The 23,917-nt window shown below is 36.5% G+C and overlaps 1 protein-coding gene across 6 annotated transcripts in view; it reads left to right on the top strand.

Moving 5' to 3' along the window:
* The window catches only part of ARHGAP5 (Rho GTPase activating protein 5), a 70,460-nt gene that overhangs the window by 17,064 nt on the left and 29,479 nt on the right, over window positions 1–23,917 (top strand). For 5 of the 6 annotated variants that reach the window (XM_017895897.1, XM_017895896.1, XM_017895894.1 and 2 more), the window contains 2 exons: window positions 568–4,452; window positions 22,273–22,420. In XM_017895897.1, the coding sequence (XP_017751386.1) occupies window positions 736–4,452; window positions 22,273–22,420 (3,865 nt within the window). In that variant the 5' untranslated portion in view covers window positions 568–735. The remainder of the gene's footprint in view (window positions 1–567; window positions 4,453–22,272; window positions 22,421–23,917) is intronic. The other variant, XM_017895898.1, reaches the window with a different exon arrangement.

Here is a 23,917-nt window from a genome sequence, read left to right as displayed (position 1 = left end):
TTAGGGGTGCATAACATTTGGTAGATTTTTTTTAAAAGACTGTTGAAATTTATTGAAAAAAATTTTATATTCTAAAATCTTATCAAATTCTTATGAAATTCTGTTTTAAGGAATAAGTTTTGAGGAACCCTGTAATAGAAAAAGCAGGTTGTTTTGTATTTTTAAGTTGTGAGGGAGTTGCAAGGCAACTAGTATATTTTAGTTATTACCAGCATAGCCTCCAGTGACAGAAGGCAGGAAAATTAAGGGAGTGGAAAGGACTAGCTGTTTTTTCAAACTCACAGGAAGGGGTAATTAGAGGCAAAATGTACATTTGGTTTAATAGAGGTTTATTTTAAAGTTTGTGAGACATTACATTAGATTTTGTATTTTGTTAGGTTTGCCTTATGTTTTGAGGTCATCTTGTATTTATAACAGTAAGTCATAAACTGTTTATGTAGTTACCTCTTAAAATACATGTATCATTATTATTAACTTGTATGGTGCTTTGTTGTAAACATCTTTATTATTTGTAATTCACTGTATGTAATTTGTGATTAAGATTTGTTTTTTCCCCCCCCTTTATAGGAAGATGATCCCTATGATCTTGAAGATGTTTCTGCACAGAAATGAGGGAAATACAAAGAACCAAATACAGTTCTGAAATTTGGGATCTGTATTTTGAGATGATTTTATTTTCAGAATGAGAAGCATATCTGGTTACCTTTATGAATGTAGAGACATGAGAAGAGAGTTATGATGGCAAAAAACAAAGAGCCTCGTCCCCCATCCTATACCATCAGTGTAGTTGGACTCTCTGGGACTGAAAAAGACAAAGGTAACTGTGGAGTTGGAAAGTCTTGTTTGTGCAATAGATTTGTACGCTCAAAAGCAGATGAGTATTATCCAGAGCATACTTCTGTGCTTAGCACCATTGACTTTGGAGGACGAGTAGTAAACAATGATCACTTTTTGTACTGGGGTGACATAATACAAAATGGTGAAGATGGAGTAGAATGCAAAATTCATGTCATTGAACAAACAGAGTTCATTGATGACCAGACTTTCTTGCCTCATCGGAGTACGAATTTGCAACCATATATAAAACGTGCAGCTGCATCTAAATTGCAGTCAGCAGAAAAGCTAATGTACATTTGCACTGATCAACTAGGCTTAGAACAAGACTTTGAACAGAAGCAAATGCCTGAAGGGAAGCTCAATGTAGATGGATTTTTATTATGCATTGATGTAAGTCAGGGATGCAATAGGAAGTTTGATGATCAACTTAAATTTGTGAATAACCTTTTTGTCCAGTTATCAAAATCAAAAAAACCTGTAATAATAGCAGCAACTAAATGTGATGAATGCGTGGATCATTATCTTAGAGAAGTTCAGGCATTTGCTTCAAACAAAAAGAACCTTCTTGTAGTGGAAACATCAGCACGATTTAATGTCAACATTGAAACATGTTTCACTGCACTGGTACAAATGTTGGATAAAACTCGTAGCAAGCCTAAAATTATTCCCTATTTGGATGCTTATAAAACACAGAGACAACTTGTTGTCACAGCAACAGATAAGTTTGAAAAACTTGTGCAGACTGTGAGAGATTATCATGCAACTTGGAAAACTGTTAGTAATAAATTAAAAAATCATCCTGATTATGAAGAATACATCAACTTAGAGGGAACAAGAAAGGCCAGAAATGCATTCTCAAAACATATAGAACAACTTAAACAGGAACACATAAGAAAAAGGAGAGAAGAGTATATAAACACTTTACCAAGAGCTTTTAACACTCTTTTGCCAAATCTAGAAGAGATTGAACATTTGAATTGGTCAGAAGCTTTGAAGTTAATGGAAAAGAGAGCAGATTTCCAGTTATGTTTTGTGGTGCTAGAAAAAACACCTTGGGATGAAACTGACCATATAGACAAAATTAATGATAGGCGGATTCCATTTGACCTCCTGAGCACTTTAGAAGCTGAAAAAGTCTATCAGAACCATGTACAACATCTAATATCCGAGAAGAGGAGGGTAGAAATGAAGGAAAAATTCAAAAAGACTTTGGAAAAAATTCAATTCATTTCACCTGGGCAGCCGTGGGAGGAAGTTATGTGCTTTGTTATGGAGGATGAAGCCTTCAAATATATCACTGAGGCTGATAGCAAAGAGGTATATGGTAGGCATCAGCGAGAAATAGTTGAAAAAGCCAAAGAAGAGTTTCAAGAAATGCTTTTTGAGCATTCTGAACTTTTTTATGATTTAGATCTTAATGCAACACCCAGTTCAGATAAAATGAGTGAAATTCATACAGTTCTGAGTGAAGAACCTAGATATAAAGCTTTACAGAAACTTGCACCTGATAGGGAATCTCTTCTACTTAAGCATATAGGATTTGTTTATCATCCCACTAAAGAAACATGTCTTAGTGGCCAAAATTGTACAGACATTAAAGTGGAGCAGTTACTTGCTAGTAGTCTTTTACAGTTGGATCACGGCCGCTTAAGATTATATCACGATGGTACCAATATAGATAAAGTTAACCTTTTTATTTTAGGGAAGGATGGCCTTGCCCAAGAACTAGCAAATGAGATAAGGACACAATCCACTGATGATGAGTATGCCTTAGATGGAAAAATTTATGAACTTGATCTTCGGCCAGTTGATGCCAAATCGCCTTACTTTTTGAGTCAGTTATGGACTGCCGCCTTTAAACCACATGGGTGCTTCTGTGTATTTAATTCTATTGAGTCATTGAGTTTTATTGGGGAATTTATTGGGAAAATAAGAACTGAAGCTTCTCAGATCAGAAAAGATAAATACATGGCTAATCTTCCATTTACATTAATTCTGGCTAATCAGAGAGATTCCATTAGTAAGAATCTACCAATTCTCAGGCACCAAGGGCAGCAGTTGGCAAACAAGTTACAATGTCCTTTTGTAGATGTACCCGCTGGTACGTATCCTCGTAAATTTAATGAAACCCAAATAAAGCAAGCTCTAAGAGGAGTATTGGAATCAGTTAAACACAATTTGGATATGGTGAGCCCAGTTCCTGCCAATAAGGACATATCAGAAGCTGACTTGAGAATTGTCATGTGCGCCATGTGTGGAGATCCATTTAGTGTGGATCTTATTCTTTCACCCTTCCTTGATTCTCATTCTTGCAGTGCTGCTCAGGCTGGACAGAATAATTCCCTAATGCTTGATAAAATCATTGGTGAAAAAAGGAGGCGAATACAGATCACAATATTATCATACCACTCTTCAATTGGAGTAAGAAAAGATGAACTAGTTCATGGGTATATATTAGTTTACTCTGCAAAACGGAAAGCATCAATGGGAATGCTTCGAGCATTTCTATCAGAAGTTCAAGATACCATTCCTGTACAGCTGGTGGCAGTTACTGACAGCCAAGCAGATTTTTTTGAAAATGAGGCTATCAAAGAGTTAATGACTGAAGGAGAACACATTGCAACTGAGATCACTGCTAAATTTACAGCATTGTATTCTTTATCTCAGTATCATCGGCAAACTGAGGTCTTTACTCTGTTTTTTAGTGATGTTCTAGAGAAAAAAAATATGATAGAAAATTCTTATTTGTCTGATAATACAAGGGAATCAACCCATCAAAGTGAAGATGTTTTTCTACCATCTCCCAGAGACTGTTTTCCCTATAATAACTACCCTGATTCAGATGATGACACAGAAGCACCACCTCCTTATAGTCCAATTGGGGATGATGTACAGTTGCTTCCAACACCTAGTGACCGTTCCAGATATAGATTAGATTTGGAAGGAAATGAATATCCCATTCATAGTACCCCAAACTGTCATGACCATGAACGCAACCATAAAGTGCCTCCACCTATTAAACCTAAACCAGTTGTACCTAAGACAAATGTGAAAAAACTGGATCCAAACCTTTTAAAAACAATTGAAGCTGGTATTGGTAAAAATCCAAGAAAGCAGACATCCCGGGTGCCTTTGGCACATCCTGAAGATATGGATCCTTCAGATAACTATGCGGAACCCATTGATACAATTTTCAAACAGAAGGGCTATTCTGATGAGATTTATGTTGTCCCAGATGATAGTCAAAATCGCATTAAAATTCGAAACTCATTTGTAAATAATACCCAAGGAGATGAAGAAAACGGATTTTCTGATAGAACCTCAAAAAGTCATGGGGAACGGAGGCCTTCAAAATACAAATACAAATCTAAAACCTTGTTTAGTAAAGCCAAGTCATACTATAGAAGAACACATTCAGATGCCAGTGATGATGAGGCTTTCACCACTTCTAAAACAAAAAGAAAAGGAAGACATCGTGGAAGTGAAGAAGATCCACTTCTTTCTCCTGTTGAAACTTGGAAAGGTGGTATTGATAATCCTGCAATCACTTCTGACCAGGAGTTAGACGATAAGAAGATGAAGAAGAAAACCCACAAAGTGAAAGAAGATAAAAAGGTAAGGTTAACTTAAGGTCAGTGATGTTTATAAAAATGCTTGTTGTTGCTTTTTTAAAATACTGACATCAGTGTTAGAATTTAGTGTCATTCATTCCATACGTGTAATTAGTAGCCCTTTTTAATTTTCTGAGTATTTTGTGGGGATAAGTGATTTTTTGTTATTTTGTGCTTTATTGGGATAGAGTTTGATTTCATATTCTTCAGCATAAAATTCTGGATGAATGTGTTTTTTCTTTTACGGAAACCCAGATATGAAATGATTTTGTTCTTAATTTTTCCATTTGTAAATCCTATTTTTCTGCTTTTCCCTTTTGCCTTACCATTTTGCAGTATTAGTTGGGCATACCTGTCTCACTCAAGGATATTAATAATACAATAAAATTGTAACAGTTTATAGTCTTGGATATTTATTAACTTTTTCAGGCAGCTTCTTTGCAGATGGTGGTATACTGCCTGAAGGTAGACAGAAAGGTTTCTGAAATTTGAATTGCAGAATTCTAACCAAATTAAAAGAAAGAAAGCAAGCATTCTTTCATCTTTTACATTTTCAGTAGGTGTTAATCCATCTGATGGTATTAAGCATTTGAAACCTAAATATGAATGCTGTTAAAGTTGTATTTAATAATTTTGTCTTTTATTAGATATTTTTCACAGTGATATTTTAGCAACTTCACTTCTAATACTGTTTGACACTTAATTGCACACAAACTTTTATTTAAGGATTTTATGGTCTTAAGATAGCATTCATAGGCTTTTATGCTAATGTATTGGTAATTTCTTCATAGGTTAAGTCCGTAATCTTGTAAATTGTCAATACTTTATTTCTATACCTGACTGCTGTTTATCAGACCCAATTAAAGATGTGGATATTTTGAGTAAGCTTATTCTAGGTAATTTTCCTAAATATAGTAACTCCCCATTATAGTTGGATAGACTCTGCTTTATTTTCTAAGTTTAAGTTAAAGTATTACATTTTTTTGTCATTAGCAAATTTTCTGGAGGAGGCATGTAACCTTTTTTTAAATTTTTGTTTTTGAGATGGAGTTTCGCTCTTGTTTCCCAGGCTGGAGCGCAGTGGCACAATCTTGGCTCACCGCAACCTCCACCTCACAGGTTCAAGTGATTCTCCTGCCTCACCCTTCCTGAGTAGCTGGGATTACAGGCATGTGCCAGCATGCCCGGCTAATTTTGTATTTTTAGTAGAGACGGGTTTCTCCATGTTGGTCAGACTGGTCTTGAACTCCCGACCTCAGATGATCCAAGGCCCGCCTCAGCCTCACAAAGTCCTGGGATTACAGGCGTGAGCCACCACGCCCAGCTATAAACTTTTAAAAATATACTGATCTAGACTTACAGCACATACTCAACTCATAATATGCTACTCTTTGGCATCTCTTCACACTTACCCTTATTATCACTAGTTCCATTTTATCACTAACAAAAAACTGTAATGTTTTTCTGTTAATTGGTTTATATTATTAAAACTACTTACTGTTTATTAACAAAAATAAAACACAGCCTTTCCATTTTAAATTGCTTTTATTTTGTGGGGTTTTTTTTCCATTTTTGTTCACAAGCCTAATTGCTTTGGTAACCTTTTATTTTGATGTAATTTCAGTGAAAGTTGGAGGAATAGTAAAGGGGAATCCATATATCCTTTACCCATATTTGCCAGTTATCTACATTTGGCCCCACTTGATGGAGCTGTGTGTGTGCACGTGCATGTGTGTGTGTGTGTTTTTGTGTCTATTGGTTTGTTTTATTTTTTTAAGCCCTTTGAGATTAAGTTGGAGATAATGGACTCTTTTTGCTATTAAATATTTCATCCTGTATTTCCTAAGAACAGAAATGTTCTCTTTAATAGCAGTAGTACAGTCATATTTTTCCATACTGCCGCATATTCTTTCTAATTACAGTATTAGTATAATTTTGTATACTTTTAGTCAGGAGGCAGATGCAGGCATTCATTTGTAAAGTGGTAGAGTTACAGAGACCATGTGAAAAATAAAGGCTAAAAGCTGATTATTTGAAAAGACTAAAAAATAGAAGAGACAAACCTCTGGTAATAGTGATGTGAGAAAAAAGAAGGCATAAATAAACACCGAATAAAAAGGAGAACATAATTACAGATAGATCAGATTAAAAGATAATAGAGAATACTATCAACAATTCCGTGCCACAAGTTTGAAAGTTTAAACAAAATGAACAAAGTCCTGGAAAAATGTAATTTACCTAAACAAAAATGCTTCAAATAATCCTGTAAGTATTAAATAAATTGTGAAGTAGTAGTAAAAGCCAAAAAGGATTAGTATTACTAAAGTAGTATTTACTGATAAATTATTAGAGTTAACAAAATAGCTTGATATAAGATCAGTAATCAAAAATAGGTTGCATTTCTATACATTAGCAGCAGAAAACTAGAGAAAGTCATTACAGAAGACACCATTTACAAAAACAGGGCAGATTATCAAGTCCCCAGGAATAATGAATGTGTAACCTCTGTTGGAAAAGTATAACATGTTATTGAAAGACATTAAAAAGACCGAAATAAATGACAGAGCTATTGTCTTCCTGTCCATGCATATGGCATATCATAGAGAAGTCACTCTTCTTCAGACTGAGCTCTAGATTCAGTGTTGTTTCATTGGAAGTTTCAAAAGTTTTTAAGAAATTTCACATGCTGATTTGATAGCATGGACACTTCTGAAGAAGAAAGGCAGGGTGGAATGGTGGTAGTGTGTATGCTCATTCTATCATATAATATAAAACTTTAAGACAGTGTGTTACTGGCACAGAGGTAGGCATATCGACCAATAGAACAGAGTCTGGAAATAGACCTCTGGTTTACTGCTGTCTTTCAAACATGTTAGCCACATGGGGCTATTGGACACTTGAAATGTGGCTAGTTGAATTAGGATGTGCTAGTCTAAATGGTGAGGAAAGGCCTTCTTGAAAAGTCATTTTTAGTCAGATCTGATAGCTACATAGTTAACTGGGGGTTGGTGATATGTAATGGAGAGTATTTAATGCTGAATAAATAGGATGTACATATGGTGGGAGAGGAACATAGTATGTTCTTAAAGGAGGTCAGTGTGTTTAGTCATTGATCTGGGGCAGACATTGATAAACTTTCTGTAAAGGGCCTGATAGTAAATGTTTTAGGCTTTGAGGGTCATATAGTCTGTTGCACCTGGTCATATCTGTTGTATTGTGAAAGCAGCCATAGACCATATGTAAACGGATGAACATAGCTGTGTTCTAATAAACCAAAATAGATTTGTAGTCTCTTACAGTGAAAAAAGAAGTACTTTTTTACTTAAAATCTGAATTAATTTAGTAACCTACTAGTGTTCAAAAAGCAGCCCTTTAAGAGAACTGCTTGAAATTTCCTGAGAAAATTTGAGTTGTATTAATAATAAAATTGCCAGTTTTTAACACATTCGAGGAATGTGTTAAACACCTGTATTTAAGTTGGTTTGATTTTCTTCAGTATCTATTTTGTCTATTTTATTTTTAGCTTGATTCAGATAAATAGTAAAATACTTGGTGAATTTTATGGTATATTAGTATAAGCTGGTATTCAGATGATTTTTTATTTTAACTTCTTTTTAAATTGTTTTCATGTCTTATTCCAGGCCCTGAATATTTTCCTCCTTTTTGTATTAGCAATTACCAACTTGTATTCCTCCTAGTCAGTGTTTTTTTCTTTGTATTTTACTGCTCCCTTCTTATCTAAATCCACCATCAATTATTGTCTTAAAAGATTTTGCTGCTTTAGCCACTGTAATGGGGTTTGGAGACTGGCAGAAGAATAAAACCAAAATAAGTATGTTTTAGATAGATACTAATATGTATATATTGAGTCACAAGGTATTAATTTGATATTAGCAAATCATGACTTCATACCATGCCATTATATTAATGTAGTAAATCTTAGGTTTAGCATTATTTGACTTCTGATTTCTAGAACCTCACTCTATCTGTAAATTGTTCATTCCAGATATAAAAGTAATGAAATATATGGAAATGTTTCTGTTGTCATTTGTCTATATCAGAATGCATAAATTATGAGAAAGTTATATTTTTTAGTGTGTATCATTTAACCTCTTGACAGTCATTAGGTTGACTGTTAGTGTTCACATCTGAGAGAAATCAGGTTCTTGAAAGAATTTTGTGAAAGCTAAAAAAAAAAAAACTGGATATAAAAAGCTTACTATATAGAAAGAGCAGGCAGGGTGCGGTGGCTCACACCTGTAATCCTAGCACTTTGGGAGGGCAAGGCAGGCAGATCACTTGAGGTCAGGACACAAGACCAGCCTGGCCATCATGGTGAAAACCCATCTCTACTGAAAATATAAAAATTAGCCAGGTGTGGTGGTGTGTACCTGTAATCCCAGCTACTCGGGAGGCTGAGGCAGAAGAGTCGCCTGAACCGAGAAGGTGGAGGTTGCAGTGAGCCAAGATCGTGCCACTGCACTCCAGCCTGGGTGACAGAGTAAGACTCTGTCTCCAAAAAAAAAAAAAAGCTTACTATAGGAAGGCAGTACTTACAGATCTGATGGGATAGGCTTACACTTCGTTGAATAAGCAAAGATTCTTTATTCAACAAAGTCTTGAACTGCTTGAAAATTTCAGATTTTCTTTTTTGTACTTATTTTCTTGCTTAATTTCTTCAGAGTTGATACGGAATATTCATTATATCCATAGGTTCTTTTGTAGACCCTTCAACCAGCATCTTTTCTAGTCTGCCTTGATTTAGGTCCTGCATCTTTTCCTAACCAATACAGTCTGTCCGGGGGAGTAGAATTATCCAACTAAATTTAGGTCCGACCCACCTGGGCAACATAGTGAGACACCATCCCTACAAAAATGTAAAAATTCAGCTGGGTATAGTGATGAGCCCCGAAGGATCACTTGAACCCAAGAGTTTGAGATTGCAGTGAACTGTGACTGCACCACTGCATTCCAGCCTGTGCAACAGAGCGAGACCCTGTCTCGGGAAAAAAAAAGAAAAATGAGTTTAGGTTTTACTCTTTATCCTGAGAGCTCTGGGTGAAATTGGCTTTCTGTGAAATCGAGGTAGTTTCTAAGGTAGGAAAACCACAATGTCTACTGCAGGCAAGATTTGTATCTTGTTTATAGTTGATCTCTGTGGCCTAGCACAGTACTCTGTGTTGTACTGTGATCAGTTGAAGTCAGCATAAATGTATGGCCTTTGTTTTTGTAAAAGAACTGTTCATGTGTTTATAATTTATTTCGACTCAAGCAAATTTATTTTATTCAACAAGCATTTTGGTAAATGCCTACTATGCCTGAACACTGTTAGAAACTAATATGGGGATGACTTGGTCATTCATTGGCTGTGCTCTCAAGAAGTTCAGTCTAATAAAATTGATTTTGCTGAAAATTAAATATGTTTTATATTTTCAACAAGTTTAGCCAGATTTCTGGTTCTTTCTCATATCTCATCTCATGTGGAAAGAATTTACTTAGGCTTTCTTCAGTACCATTTCTATTGCTTTCTTCCTGGCTAACCAGCTAAATTGGTCTACCTGATTAACTAGATCTATGGTGCTTCTGTAATTTCTCATAAAGTTAAAATTTGTTTCTTCAGCAGCATTTTTGGTGCTGGCTACACCAATTTATGGTAACAAGTGTGGATATATAGTGCAAGTATTTCTGGCAGGATTTTACTATTTGCCATTTCTTTGAATTCTGTGTTGTTCATTTGACCTTGATTTATTGCTTTTCAAATTCAGATTGAAATGTAATTGGATGGTTAATTTTTAAAGTATATTTCTGATTTATACATTTTGTTGAGATTTAATTTGAAAATTATGTTGGTGGCATACATTTTGCTATTTTAAATTTGGCTTTCTATACAAACTTTTTCTTAGTGTTTATAGCAGCATACTGAATATTTAGTAAAAGCATAGTACAGATTATTGAAGTTACTCATTTCTGCAGCAGATTAATAGTAAATGTGAAGTATGTTTCATGGAGGCACTTCTATAACCATAGATAATTGTGTTCTTATATTAATGGACAGTTGTTACTATTGTAAGACTAATAGGTAAATTTATAGGTTTGCTAATTTATGTACACCAAAATTTTGTGTACTACAAATTGTGTCACTCCTAGAAGAGGTATTTTACAGTAGATGCAGTGTTATGATTTCTTGCTCTGTAATGTTTTCCTGTCGTCTCAGCTAATGTGTGGATGGAGTACTTGAGTCAATAGGGCTTAATCTGTGACTTTTAAAGAAGAGAAACCCCAGAGCATAGGAGACTTGCTTTTTAAAAATAGTAGTAATTTTTGATGTTTAGAATCCTTACAATAAAATATAAGGATACAACAAAAGAGATCTTATGATTGTATCTTAGTCAAAATAAAGGGTACAGCTTGCATACATTGTATAACATGATTGTTTTGAACTTTTTGGAAATTGTTCTTAGCCTTGGAAGATCTGAGTAAAGGTTTGGGTATTTTCCCTAGAAAAATGCACATGCACAAAATGTTACTGGAGTTTTAATGCTTTCAAATACTTCCTAAAAGCCTGTGGACCCCAGTTTAAGAAACTCCTTTTATAAGATGAGAGGGAGGAGGAAGACACTGAAATTTGGGGAAGCTGGGTAGAAATCCACCCATTCACTTGAACAGTTAGTTGCTTTGCTAGAACTTTCTGTGACTCCAGGTTTAGTTTTTGTTAAGTTGTTAATGGCATTAATAAAATATCTGCCACATATATATGTTGAAATGCTTTTTAGGAAGGTGTTATCTTAGAGAATAAATGTTCCTGAGTCAAGGTTAAAGTTAGTTTGCCTGATAAGTATGTGCAAGAACCTAGATCGCATTTATTTACACTCTGTTGTTTTTTATTTCCTCTTTTCACCTAGTGTTAGCATAAAGGGTGTGAGAGAGTCTTCACAATGTAAGTTTTCTAAAGTGTGTTTGGACTTTCAGCCAGCACTTACAGCTTTTATAGTCTTAAAAAGGGGATTAAATAAACCTTTACAGTGCTGGGTCCCCTGAAGGCTTCTTTCTTACACCAGTGTGTTAAACTATAATGTAATGCTGCTTCTCACTGCCTGATCACTTTATATTGTTGCTTAATTTTGTTTTTCTCCCTATGTTACAACCTTTTTGAGGGCAGTTATGGTTATCATTCAGCTTTGTATAACCTGCAGTATTGTTTCTCAGTCTTGAGTCATGTGTGGACCTTTTTTAAAGTTAAAATTCTCAGGTTTTTCAGAAATACATCTCTAGCTATTTCCCAAACTTGAGTTACTGGTCTTTGTTTTTACTAGTCTAGCACAGTGGCTATCAACCAGGGTCACTTTGGCCCTCCAGGAATCATATGGCAGTGTCTAGAGACGTTTTCGGGTGTCACAGCTGGAAGTAGGAGGTTGCTACTGGCATCTAGTGGGTAGAAGCCAGGGTTACTGCTAAACATTGCAGAATTCACAGGCCATCTTCCATAACAAAGGATTATACAGCCCAGAGTGCCAATAATCTTGAAATTGAGAAACCCTCGTGTAGGAGACTATGTCTTGAAGAAAATGTCTATGAAGTTCTAGAAGTCAGTAATACAAGGCATGTTTGTATCTGTTCAATAAGAAAGGTAGGGTTTTCCATATAGGTCATAGCGTTTTCTTCCCCAGCCTCACCATGATTGAGTAAGAATATATTTTCAGCATTATGTTAACTGTGGGCCAGAGCTACATGCTGTTGTCATTTATCATACTTGACTGTTTATCATTCATTATTCTGCTATAAAATGTGTTATAAAATGTGTTGCTTCCATTCCATTTTCATAATACTAGTTGAGATTGTCATTACTTCTTACCTGCATTATCACAAAGACCTTTTTCTTAAAGAAATAAAGATTTTATTTTGAGCTAATTGTTGATTCACATGCTATTGTTTAAAAACAAACAAAAATGGCAGAGACCCCATGTGCTCTTTGCCCATTTTCCCACAATGGTAGCATCCTGCAAAACTAGTACAATATCACAACCAGCGTATTGACATTAATATGATCTACAGATCTTATTCAGATTTCCCCAGTTTTACTTGTGCTAATTTGTACATACGTATATTTCATTCTTTGCAGTTTTTCATGTGTATGGGTTTGTGCGTCCCTCCCATAGTCAAGATGTAAAACAGTTCCATCACTAGCAAATTACTTGTTTTGTCTTTTTATAACTACATGCTTTTCCTTCTCCTCACCCATCACTAACCACTGACAGCCACTAATCTGTTTTTCATTTCTATAATTTTGTCATTTCAAGAATGTTGTATAAATGGAATCACAGGGCATATAACTTTCGGGGATTGACTTTCATTTAGCATAATGCCCTTGAGATTCAGCCAAGTTGTTGCATGTATCAACAGTTTGTTCTTTTTATTGCTGAATAATATTCCATAATATGGATACATCAGTGTTTTAACCTGTTGAAGGACATCAGGTCATTCCAGTTTTTGTCCATCTTGAATAAAGTCATGAACATTCAAATACAGGATAAGAAACTGCCAAACTGTTTTCCAGAGTGGGTATACTACTTATTTATTTTTTGAGATGGAGTCTCGCTCTTTTGCCCAGGCTGGAGTGCAGTGGCGCGATCTCAGCTCACTGCAACCTCCGCCTCTCAAGTTCAAGCAGTTCTCTGCCTCAGCCTCCTGAGTATCTGGGATTACAGGGGCCCACCACCATGCCCAGCTAATTTTTGTATTTTTAGTAGAGACGGGGTTTCACCGTCTTGGCTAGGCTGGTCTTGAACTCCTGACCTCGTGATCCACCCGCCTCAGCCTCCCAAAGTGCTGGGATTACAGGCATGAGCTGCTGCATCCTCACCAATATTTGTGATACAGTAACTTTTTAATTAAGTTTCTGTGTTCCATTCACCAATTTTTTCAAACTGGTATTTATGTTGCTTTCTGGGTGGCAGTGCTAAAATAGAAGTGCCTGATCCCTCTCCTTACAAAGTATATTTGTAACCTCTGTATAAAGTTCCAAATACCTGAGTTAGGCATCAAAAGCCATTTGCAGTATGGCCCTTGCTGACGTTTTTAACCTTATTCGTTCCCACGCATACTCTTAAGCTCCAGGTATGTCAAAATAGATGGAAAATAGTAGCTGGCTCAGAGCCATTGTGAAGATTGAGATTATGCACATAGTATTAACAAGTGCCTAATAGATAGTAAGCAGTAAATGGCAGTTTCTGGTGATTTCATAGTCTTCATCCCAACATAAAATAGGCACCCAAATGTTTAAATGAGGAAATTACTTACACGCTATACGCTTTCTAACTTCCGAAAATGTCCCTGACATTATCCATTCCTATATAAATTCTACCCTTTGAATCTAGATTTAAGTCTTACGTTTAGTTATTTTGGCATTTAATCACATATTATTTTGTATGTGCTATTAATGACTGGTAGCGAGGTGTTTTTTCATTATAATAGATTATATGTTTCTCAAGGGCATTAAATTCCACTGATTTTGAATATCCTTTACAGTAAACTAACATGCTCTGCACATCGTATAGTAATTTCTTCAGTTCTTAGAGACTGTTGAAAGTACATCACCTTTTTTCCAAGTGAATTCACATAGAGTTGGCTATTCTTCCTATAACTTGATGATGTGAGTAATCATTATTTCATATGAATCCTGATTAAGTTAGGATGCTTAAGCTTAGACATACCTGTCTAGTAACCCCTACAGGAATGAAGAATTAGGTAAATGAAACTGTAACCGTAAATCGTATGTAAACCAATAGTTCTTTGTATATTAACAGAAATCTTACGTGGTGAAGGCTTTCCTCTGGTGTCTGTTTTTAGTTGTTTACGTCTGTCAGTGTTTACTGAATATCTACCATGTGCTGTATATATTGTGCCAGTTACAGGAACCAAAAGGAAATGTGACCAGATTTTAAATAGTATTTTGGAAGTTGTACCAATAGGGCTTGTGATATGTTTGCTGTGGAGAGTGAAGAAAAAGAGAAAACCAAGGTTGACTCCTAGATTTATGGTTTGAGCAGTTGGGTAGATTTACTAAGATAGCAAAGACTAAGGGTGAAAGGATTCAGATGAGAGAGAATAAAGACATCTGTGCTTTTTATGTTTAAAATATCTATGTTGACATATGAGTGGAAGTGGCAAAGTCTAAAAATTAGGTGTATGAGTCTGGTACTCAGGAAGAGTTATCAGGATGTATGAAGTATTTAAAGTTTTGGGATTAGATAAATTCACATAAGGGGAGAGTTACAGTTAGAGAAGAAGGGAGAACTCAGAACTGAGTTTGGGTAGAAGAGTTGTTGGTAGATGAGACTGAAGGGAAATCCATAGTGCGAAAAGAGAAAAGCTAGTCAAGAGTATGATATGGGAGCCAACAGAGCAAGTGTTCAAGGAGGAGGTTCAAGAAAGAATGTTGCCGAGAAATCAAGGATAAAGAAAAAATGTTCTTATTCATTTGATAGTATCTGGTCTTGACAAGTGGTTTAAGGGAATGGTAGGGAAAGCCAGATGGAAGTGGGTTGAAGAGTTACTGGGATGGGAAAAGTAGAGACAATGGATGTCTGACATATTCAAGAAGTTATGCTGTGAAAGGGAGCAAGAATTGGGGCAGTAACTAGAAGGCAATGTGGGATCAAAGGAGGGTTTTTGTGTTTGTTTTTAAAGATGAGAGAAATTGGAGAGTATTTGTATGTTCATAAGGATGACCCAGGAGAGGGATAAATTGATGCAATAGGAGAAAAGTGATGGGGAATAGGAGTGATTCTGAAGGAGAAGAAAGAGAGGAAGGAGAATCAGGATTTAGGTGATGTGTAATCCTGTGATCAGGATTTGGGTACTGCAGTTATTATAGAGAGAAAAGATGAAATATTTCGAGTAGGGTTATAGTTAGATTGGTCCTGGCAATAATATGAGGGAGTTCCTATTTTTTCTGTTTCTCAATTAAATGTGATTTCAGGCCATTAGGAAGGGAGAGGAAGGTAGGTAGTGCATGTATTACTTGGGTTTTTTTAATTGCAGAATATGCTGGGATATGTGGAGAATCTCAAGTATGAGACAGTATATAGGGACCAGAGGAAACTCAAATTGGAAGTCATTGGAGTAAAATACGATTTCAGATCTTTTCCTTTTGAAAAGAGAAGGATTAAAATTTACAATTTTTGCTATACTTACATGAACATAAATGATGTTATAGAAATGGGATTATACTGTTTATAAGACTTAAAATTTATCTAGTGTGTGTGTGAATCTATTAAAATCAGCATTCAGTGCTTATTCTTAATTTGGGCATACTTGAGCTGACAAAGTAAAGGAGATCCTTTAAAATTTCTGACTCTTTGTTTCCATAGATGTTTACTTATTTCTGCTATAATTTGTTGTTGCTGCCTGATAGATTGAATTCTAGATCATTGTCAAGTGAGTCTGTTTGTATGGTTAAAGGCTTTTTGCCTTAACAACTCCAGTGTTAATACTACTCTTTTAAAATATACATATATATTACTTAACTCTTTGGAGTCCTTTGTTTAAATGGCACGTGGTTGGTTGAGTTTACTTTTTCACTAAGCCCAAGAATCTTTTTGTTATAGTTGATCCTGTTGCATTTATATTTATTTTATAAGTTTTGGCTTGCTATTTTCTTGTTTTCTAGTTTTTATTCTTCATTAGCAAAGAAAAAAAAGGAGCTATTAATTTATGTACTTCATATTTTTATCTTTAAATATATTGAACTCCTATTTCAATTTATCATCTTTATTCCACCTCCCAAATAGTATATTATCATACCTGTTGTGCACTGGTGTAATTATATTATATCTCATCCCTCCTCCCCCTTTATATAGGGTAGGTTGAGGCTTTTAGTTCTGGCCTGTTATCAAATTATTTTTATATTTTATAGCTTTACCTGAAAATTATAAATTAATAGCCATAACACTGTTAATTAGAATTAGTTTTACAATATTCAGTGTTCACTCTCACATTTTTCATAGCATAAATTCTCCAGTGTAAGTTTTTTTAATTGATTTTTATTCATGTGGTTAAGATTTTTCAGGAGTTTGAGACTTGTAATTTAAATATAATTATTATCTATTTTCAGACTTTTTTAAAAAATGCATAAGTTACGAGTTATACACACCTGAATAACATATTGGTTAAGAATTCTCGACACTTGTTTCCCATGAACATTCCTGTAGATGAATCTTCTGGCCTACAGTTTTCCAGAGAACTCTGAGGCTGTCCTGCCCTTTTTTTCCCCCCCACTGTTGGTCATTTGTTTCTTCTGCCTGGATGCTTTTAAGGTTCTTTGTAGCTTACCAAGTTCAGCATGATATGCCCCTAACTTGTTGATTCACTCTTATTTGTTGTTTATTTTTCCTAGTACATAGTAAGGTCGTTTAATCTACAAATTAAGCTCATTATTTTAGAAGAGACCCCAAGTATCTCTTTCTGGACCATTTGTACTAATTTATTTCATAGTATTCCAGATGTTTGAGGTATGTTTATGAACAAAGCAGATAAAAATTCCTGCCCTTGTGTAGAGCTTAAATTGTAGCAGGGGAGCCCAAAAATAAAAAAATAAAAGATGATACATGAGTAGTTACATAGTGTTGTGGGGAGAAAAGGCAGGGTAAGAGGAGCAGAGTGCTGGGGAGGGGCTGGGAAATACAGCAGTAGGATTGCTTTTTTTTCTTTTCTTTTTTTTTTTTTTTAAGAGATGGGATCTTGCCATGTTGCCCAGGCTGGAATTTCAACTCCTAAGCTCAAGCTGTTCTTCCATCTCAGCCTCTCAAGTAGCTGGGATTGGATTACAATTTTTAATAGGGTGGTCAGTGTAGGCTTCATTGAGAAGGTAAAGGGAATGGCCACTACAAAAGTGCTAAGGCAGGAGCATTCCTGGCATATTAAAATAGCAAGGAAAACTTGTGACTTGAGGGAGGAGTAAGTGATGAGGGAAATTAGGTCAAAATGTAAAGGAGCAGAATCCAAGGCATGCAGATTGTATATGTCTATTCAAGGAGCCAACATTCTAGCTCTCTGTAGAGAATGGCCTCTACGGAATGATGGTAGAAGCAGGGGATATTAAGCAGGTGTTGCAGTAATCCATATATGTGAAATGATGATAGCCTTATGGGCCAGGGAGTTAACAATGAAGATGGTAAAAAGTAAGTAGATTGTATATCTATCCATTTGCTTAACAGTTGGAAGTAGGGTATGAGAGAAAAAGGAGATCGAGGATGACTCCAAGACTTTTATTCCAAGCAACTGAAAGGATAGAATTCCCAAAAACTGAGATGGAGAAGGCTGCAGATTGATTACATTTTAAGGAAAGCATGAGAGGTTTTTCTTAAGACTTTAAACTGATGTTGTTAGGATGTTTTACATTAGTTTAGGCTTCAGGAGAAAGAGCTGCGTTGGAAATAATAATTTAGCTTATCAGCATATAGATGATGTTACCAAGAGGGTGAGTATACATGGAGAAAAGAAGACAATCAGGACCTAGGGCTGTGGCTCAACCTGTAATCCCAGCACTTTGGGGGACCAAGGCAAAAGAATTACTTAAGGCCAAGGTGTTCGAGGCTACAGTGAGCTATAATCGTGCCACTGCACTACAGCCTGAGTACAGAGCAAGATGCTGTCTCAAATAACAGCAGCAAAAGACAGAGACTGATTAGAATATTCACAACATTACAGTGTTGATGAGGAGGGACCAGAAAAGAAGACTAAAAAGGGAAGAGTGAGTGAGATAACAGGGGTGGGTCTCTTTAGAAGTCCAGTGAAGAGAGTGACTGCTGAAAAGTCAAGATGGTAACTGAGAGCTAGTTATGGAAGACAGTCTTTGGTGACCTTAATAAGAACAGATTGATTTAGTGGAATTTTGAGGGTGATAACTAATTTGAGTGCATTTAGGAATGAATGGAAGGAGAGGAATTGGGACATCTTGTATAGATTACTTGTATATAGTTTGTCTGCAAAAGGGAGTAGAAGATTGAGACTTTTTAAAATGAGAGCAAAACCCAGTATTTTGTGATGTGTATAATAGGAATGATAGAGCAGGAAAAGGAACTCTCTGATGTTGTTTTCCATTTTATTTTGATCTTTTCAAATATATTGAATCTTTTGTTTGCTACTTCTAAGTAGGTTTTTGTTTCTGTGATGAGTTTTTTGTTTCAGTTTCTTTATATTTCGTCTCCTGTTGTCATGCTGCTGCTTTGATTTTTTTATGTTATTTTATTTATTTTTTTGACGGAGTCTCGCTCTATCACTAGGCTGGAGTGCAGTGGCGCAATCTCAGCTCACTGTAACTTCCGCCTCCTGGGTTCAAGTGATTCTCCTGCCTCAGCCTCCCAAGCAGCTGGGACTACAGGCTCACGCCACCATGCCCAGCTAATTTTTGTATTTTTAATAGAGATGGGGTTTCACCATGTTGGCCAGGATGGTCTCGATCTCCTGACCTTGTGATCCACCCATTTCGGCCTCCCGAAGTTCTGGGATTACAGGCGTGAGCCACCACGCCTGGCCTCTTTGATTTTTTTAATTTCAAGAATCACATGTAAGAAAATAGAGATCCAGTTTTCTTGTTTCTGGAATTGGTTCTTTGAGAGCCTAGTCAACTGCATTTCACTGCTTAAGTTTTGTTCAGTTTTTGGTTACTGGTGAAGCATTTGAGGTGTTTGGTTTTTTAAAAATGTTACTGTAGTATTTGAAGATGTTGCTTAGGTGACCCCTTGTGTTGCTGATATTACTAAAGTAGGAAGAGCAGTTCTGGAAAGGGCTGTTTTCTTCTTCCTAGTCCTGTTTACGTATACAAATGAGAGTTTTTAATATGTTGGACACTTAATGAGATGTAATTGCTGAATGGAATGTTTGTTTTACTGTGATGTGCTTTTGCAGATAAGAAATTTGCTTAAGTGGCTAGAGAAAAGGCTGGGCATTTGCATTTAAGTAGAAGTTCAGATACGAATTAATGTAGTAATGAATCAAAAATTGGATTTTCGATCGGGTGCGGTGGCTCACACCTATAATCCCTGCACTTTGGGAGGCCGAGGTGGGCGGATCACGAGGTCAGGAGATCGAGACCATCCTGGCTAACATGGTGAAACCCTGTCTCTACTAAAAATACAAAAAATTAGCCAGGCATGGTGGTGGGTGCTTGTAGTCCCAGCTACTCAGGAGGCTGAGGCAGGAGAATGGTGTGAACCTGGGAGGCAGAGCTTGCAGTGAGCTGAGATCACACCACTACACTCCAGCCTGGGCGACAGAGCAAGACTCCCTCAAAAAAAAAAAAAAAAAAAATCTAAGTGTAATCTCTTTCACCACTGCATTTATCTCCAAACAGAAAACATCTTTGCTTCAGTTTTCATTTTTCTATGATGATATAGCTAATAGTTGGCAGGCTTCAAAACACCTTTGTGTTTCTGAGAAAGAAAAGAACTCAGCCACTGTACGCCTGCCTCAACTTTGAGGTTATAGTGTCTTCATTTCCACTTTGCACATTGTTCTGTTTTGGTGGTGGTAGAAGTGGAGTGATCATTTAAGGAATAAGGATCCACACCACTTGACTTGCACTTGGCTTGCTGAGTTAGGTCTTGAGCCAGAAACAAACACTCCAGTGCCCCCTTGATAACATTCCAGACACCTAGTTGTGTTTGGTCTAATCTGCACTTAACAGGGTTGCATATAATCTGCATCACCAGAGAATGATGGTGGGGGATTTAGAAGTCAGATTTCATGAGCTCTGAGAGTTTGCTGGATGGAGTGACCTGAAATTGAAAGGATTTAATTAAGTATTTAAGATATTTAAGATATTCAGAGACTCAGAAGAATACGTTGAAGTATGCATTCAAAAGAAAGACTTCCAGAAATAATGAGAAACTAAGATGAAGACCATTGTTTTCAGGCATTGAAAGCCCTGCCTGTGCTCCCTTCCTCTGCCCACACATATACATTTTTTCTGATTAAAAATGATACATATTTGTCCAATTTGAAAACGAGTATGACAAATATTAATAGATTTGTGATTTATGCCAGAGAAAATAAAAATTTGTAGATAAAACTAACCTGAAAAACAAGGGCTGTCAATAAAAGTACCCTAATATCCTCTGAATTTCTTAAAACTTGTCCATCTTCCTATACTTCAGAAACTCTCAATGGTATGTGCACAGTGGAGTCATCTGTAGGAATCCTTGCTATACCCTACTCTAGAGAGTGAATCAGAATCTCCTCAGTAGTTTGATTCCCAAAAATACTTCCTTAAGTTTTTGAGGTGTTCATTCTTTGGTTAAGATTCATTTTCCCTCTAATGCTACATTGAAGTTAAACTGTGAAAATTCATATTTAATTTTGTTTTTTTAACTATCGTTAAAACGTTTTGTACATTACTTCTGAATGTTATCCTAACACTTAAGAAAGCATCTGGCCGGGAGCGGTGGCTCACGCCTGTATTACCAGCACTTTGGGAGGCCAAGGCGGGTGGATCACGAGGTCAGGAGATCGAGACCATCCTGACTAACACGGTGAAACCGCATCTCTACTAAAAAAAATACAAAAAAATTAGCCGGGCATGGTGGTGGGCACCTGTAGTCCCAGCTACTCAGTAGGCTGAGGCAGGAGAATGGTGTGAACCCGGGAGGTGTTCCACAGTGAGCCGAGATCGCGCCACTGCACTCCAGCCTGGGTGGCAGCCAGACTCCCTCGCAAAAAAAGAAAAAAAAAAAAAGCCATCGACTGGGCGCTGTGGCTCATGCATGTAGTCCCAGCATTTGGGGAGGCTGAGGCAGGCGAATCATGACACCAGCCTGGCCAACATGGTGAAACCCCATCTCTACTAAAAATACAAAAAAAAAATATTAGCCAGGCATGGTGGTGCATGCCTGTAATCCCAGGTACTTGGAAGGCTGAGGCAGGAGAATTGCTTGAACCCGGGAGGCAGAGGTTGCAGTGAGCCGAGATTGCGCCACTCTTCTCCAACCTGGGTAATAGAGCAAAGTCTAAAAAGAAAAAAAATAAAAAACTGCTGGGCGCAGTAGCTTACGCCTATAATCCCAGCACTTTGGGAGGCCAAGGTGGGTGGATCACGAGGTCAGGAGATCAAGACCATCCTAACATGGTGAAACCCCCTCTCTACTAAAAATACAAAAATTAGCCGGGCATGGTGGCGGGCGCCTGTAGTCCCAGCTACTCGGGAGGCTGAGGAGGAGAAGGGCGGGAACCGGGAGGCGGAGCTTGCAGTGAGCTGAGATCGCGCCACTGCACTCCAGCCTGGGCGACAGAGCAAGACTCCATCTCTAAAAAATAAAAAGCATCAGTAGGTAGGAAAAAAATGGAAAAATAAGGGACAAATGATGGACGGTTCATGGAGTTATATAGCATCATTATACAATCAATAATTAGAACTCTTATGTTCTTACAAATACAAATAGACACAAAATACTGACTTGGACCTGCCTCCAGAGACCAAATGAAATTACTATATCACACCTAAACTGAATCAGGTATTGCTTACCCCTAGTGTGTCCCTTGTGTTGGCATTGAAAGGTGATATTTTCTAATCTCTCCCGACCTATCAAGTCTTCTGTTATTTTTCAAAGAGAACATTTTCTTCCAATAAGCCATTTTTTTCTGTTCACTTATGTCTCCAATCAAGTTGCTACTTCTGGCAAAATTTATTTAGTGAGTCATATTGGTGGACATTTAGGTTGGATGTGGCTTTATAATTTTTCTTTTGATCTGAACTGTGTATTTACATTGCTTATTACTATTATTCTGAAATCAATTTTAATAGTGTTAACTTAAATATGTTTTCTTATAGCAGAAAAAGAAAACTAAGAACTTCAATCCACCAACACGTAGAAATTGGGAAAGTAATTACTTTGGGATGCCCCTCCAGGATCTGGTTACAGCTGAGAAGCCCATACCACTATTTGTTGAGAAATGTGTGGAATTTATTGAAGATACAGGTAGGATAGAAGAATCATTGCAAGAGATTTGATTTTAAATTTCACTTTTGATACACCAATAGTTTGTCAAACATTTGTGATTTGTTAAAAATAAATTTTGAAAGCGGTATATAGTTTTCATTATTAGGATTGTTTTATATTAACTCCATCTGATCAGGTAACCATCTGATATTTGAAAGAAGTGTTTGTTGTTGACCAATAATGCTTTTATTGGACTTCTCTTGAAGTAATAAATGGCTAAATTGAATACTAAAATGTTAAGCTTACCTTATTCTGGGATTTAGAATAACTTTATTAAGTTACGCTATTTAATGAAGAGATACAGTTATGGTTTGAATAATTTGGAAGTGTTCCACATTTTTAAGTCCAATACTGTTTACTTGCATTACCCATTTTACACATGGATTTTTCTTTTAAAACTTACAGCAATAGTTGTAAATGTGTAAAAGGCAGCTTGTTCTGTTTGTGATGCTACTATTTATTCAACAGTTCTAGCTTGACATTTATATGATTTGTGTTGTATTTTTAAGGAATGCGTAGATATCCTCGTTATTTTAAAAGCAAACCTGCTGTTATGTTTACTTTGCCTCATGTAATCTCAAAACTAAAAAAAGAGGCAAGTTACAGGTGGAAAATAGGGACACAAGATTGTTTTTGAGTGCATTTAAAATGAACACGAGTTAACCATGAAACCTTAGTGACTGAATGTACTACACATTTTAATGGCTTGAAAACATGAGCTAAGTCAGTTTTGGCTTTATTTGTTACTAATGATCCCTTGATAGATAAGCATTGTTTAAAAAACAAAGTAGGATACTCTTGTCGTCGCTAAAAAATCATGCTCATATTTATTCACATGTACACCTTGCCCTTTGGTTTATCAACTAAGTTGTATATATATTGAGTTATCTATTTGGTAAGGAATGTTGACTTTCAGTCTTAATGAGAGGATAGAATGCGCAGTGGCTCACGCCTGTAATCCCAGCACTTTGGGAGGCCGAGGCGGGCCAATCACAAGCTCAGGAGATCGAGACCATCCTGGCCAACATGGTGAAACCACATCTCTACTAAAATTACAAAAATTAGCTGGGTATGGTGGTGCGTGCTTGTAGTCCCAGCTACTTGGGAGGCTGAGGCAGGAGAATTGCTTGAACCCGGGAGGTGAAGGTTACAGTGAGCCGAGATTGCGCCACTGCACTCCAGCCTGGTGACAGAATGAGACTCCATCTAAAAAAAAAAAAAAAAAGAAAAAAGAAATTACATTATCCACTAGTTTTGTAGTTGAAATGGCATGTGTCTTCTGCCTTCAGTTAATAAGTGTTAATTTATAGAGGCTACATTTGGATATGCTCTTTATCATTTATTTTTCCCTTCAAGAAGTACTTGAGAAGTGTTATTAGATAAATTTTTTGTCTGTTTTTCTGTCCATCTTGAATGTAGCAGAAATGCAAAGGTTCTTCAAATACTAACTTCCTGCTTTGGATTTAAAGAATTCTC

This window comes from Rhinopithecus bieti, unplaced genomic scaffold, assembly GCF_001698545.2.
Source record: "Rhinopithecus bieti isolate Rb0 unplaced genomic scaffold, ASM169854v2 scaffold_21703, whole genome shotgun sequence".
Taxonomy (NCBI): domain Eukaryota; kingdom Metazoa; phylum Chordata; class Mammalia; order Primates; family Cercopithecidae; genus Rhinopithecus; species Rhinopithecus bieti.
This window is presented reverse-complemented; position numbering and strand designations above follow the sequence as displayed.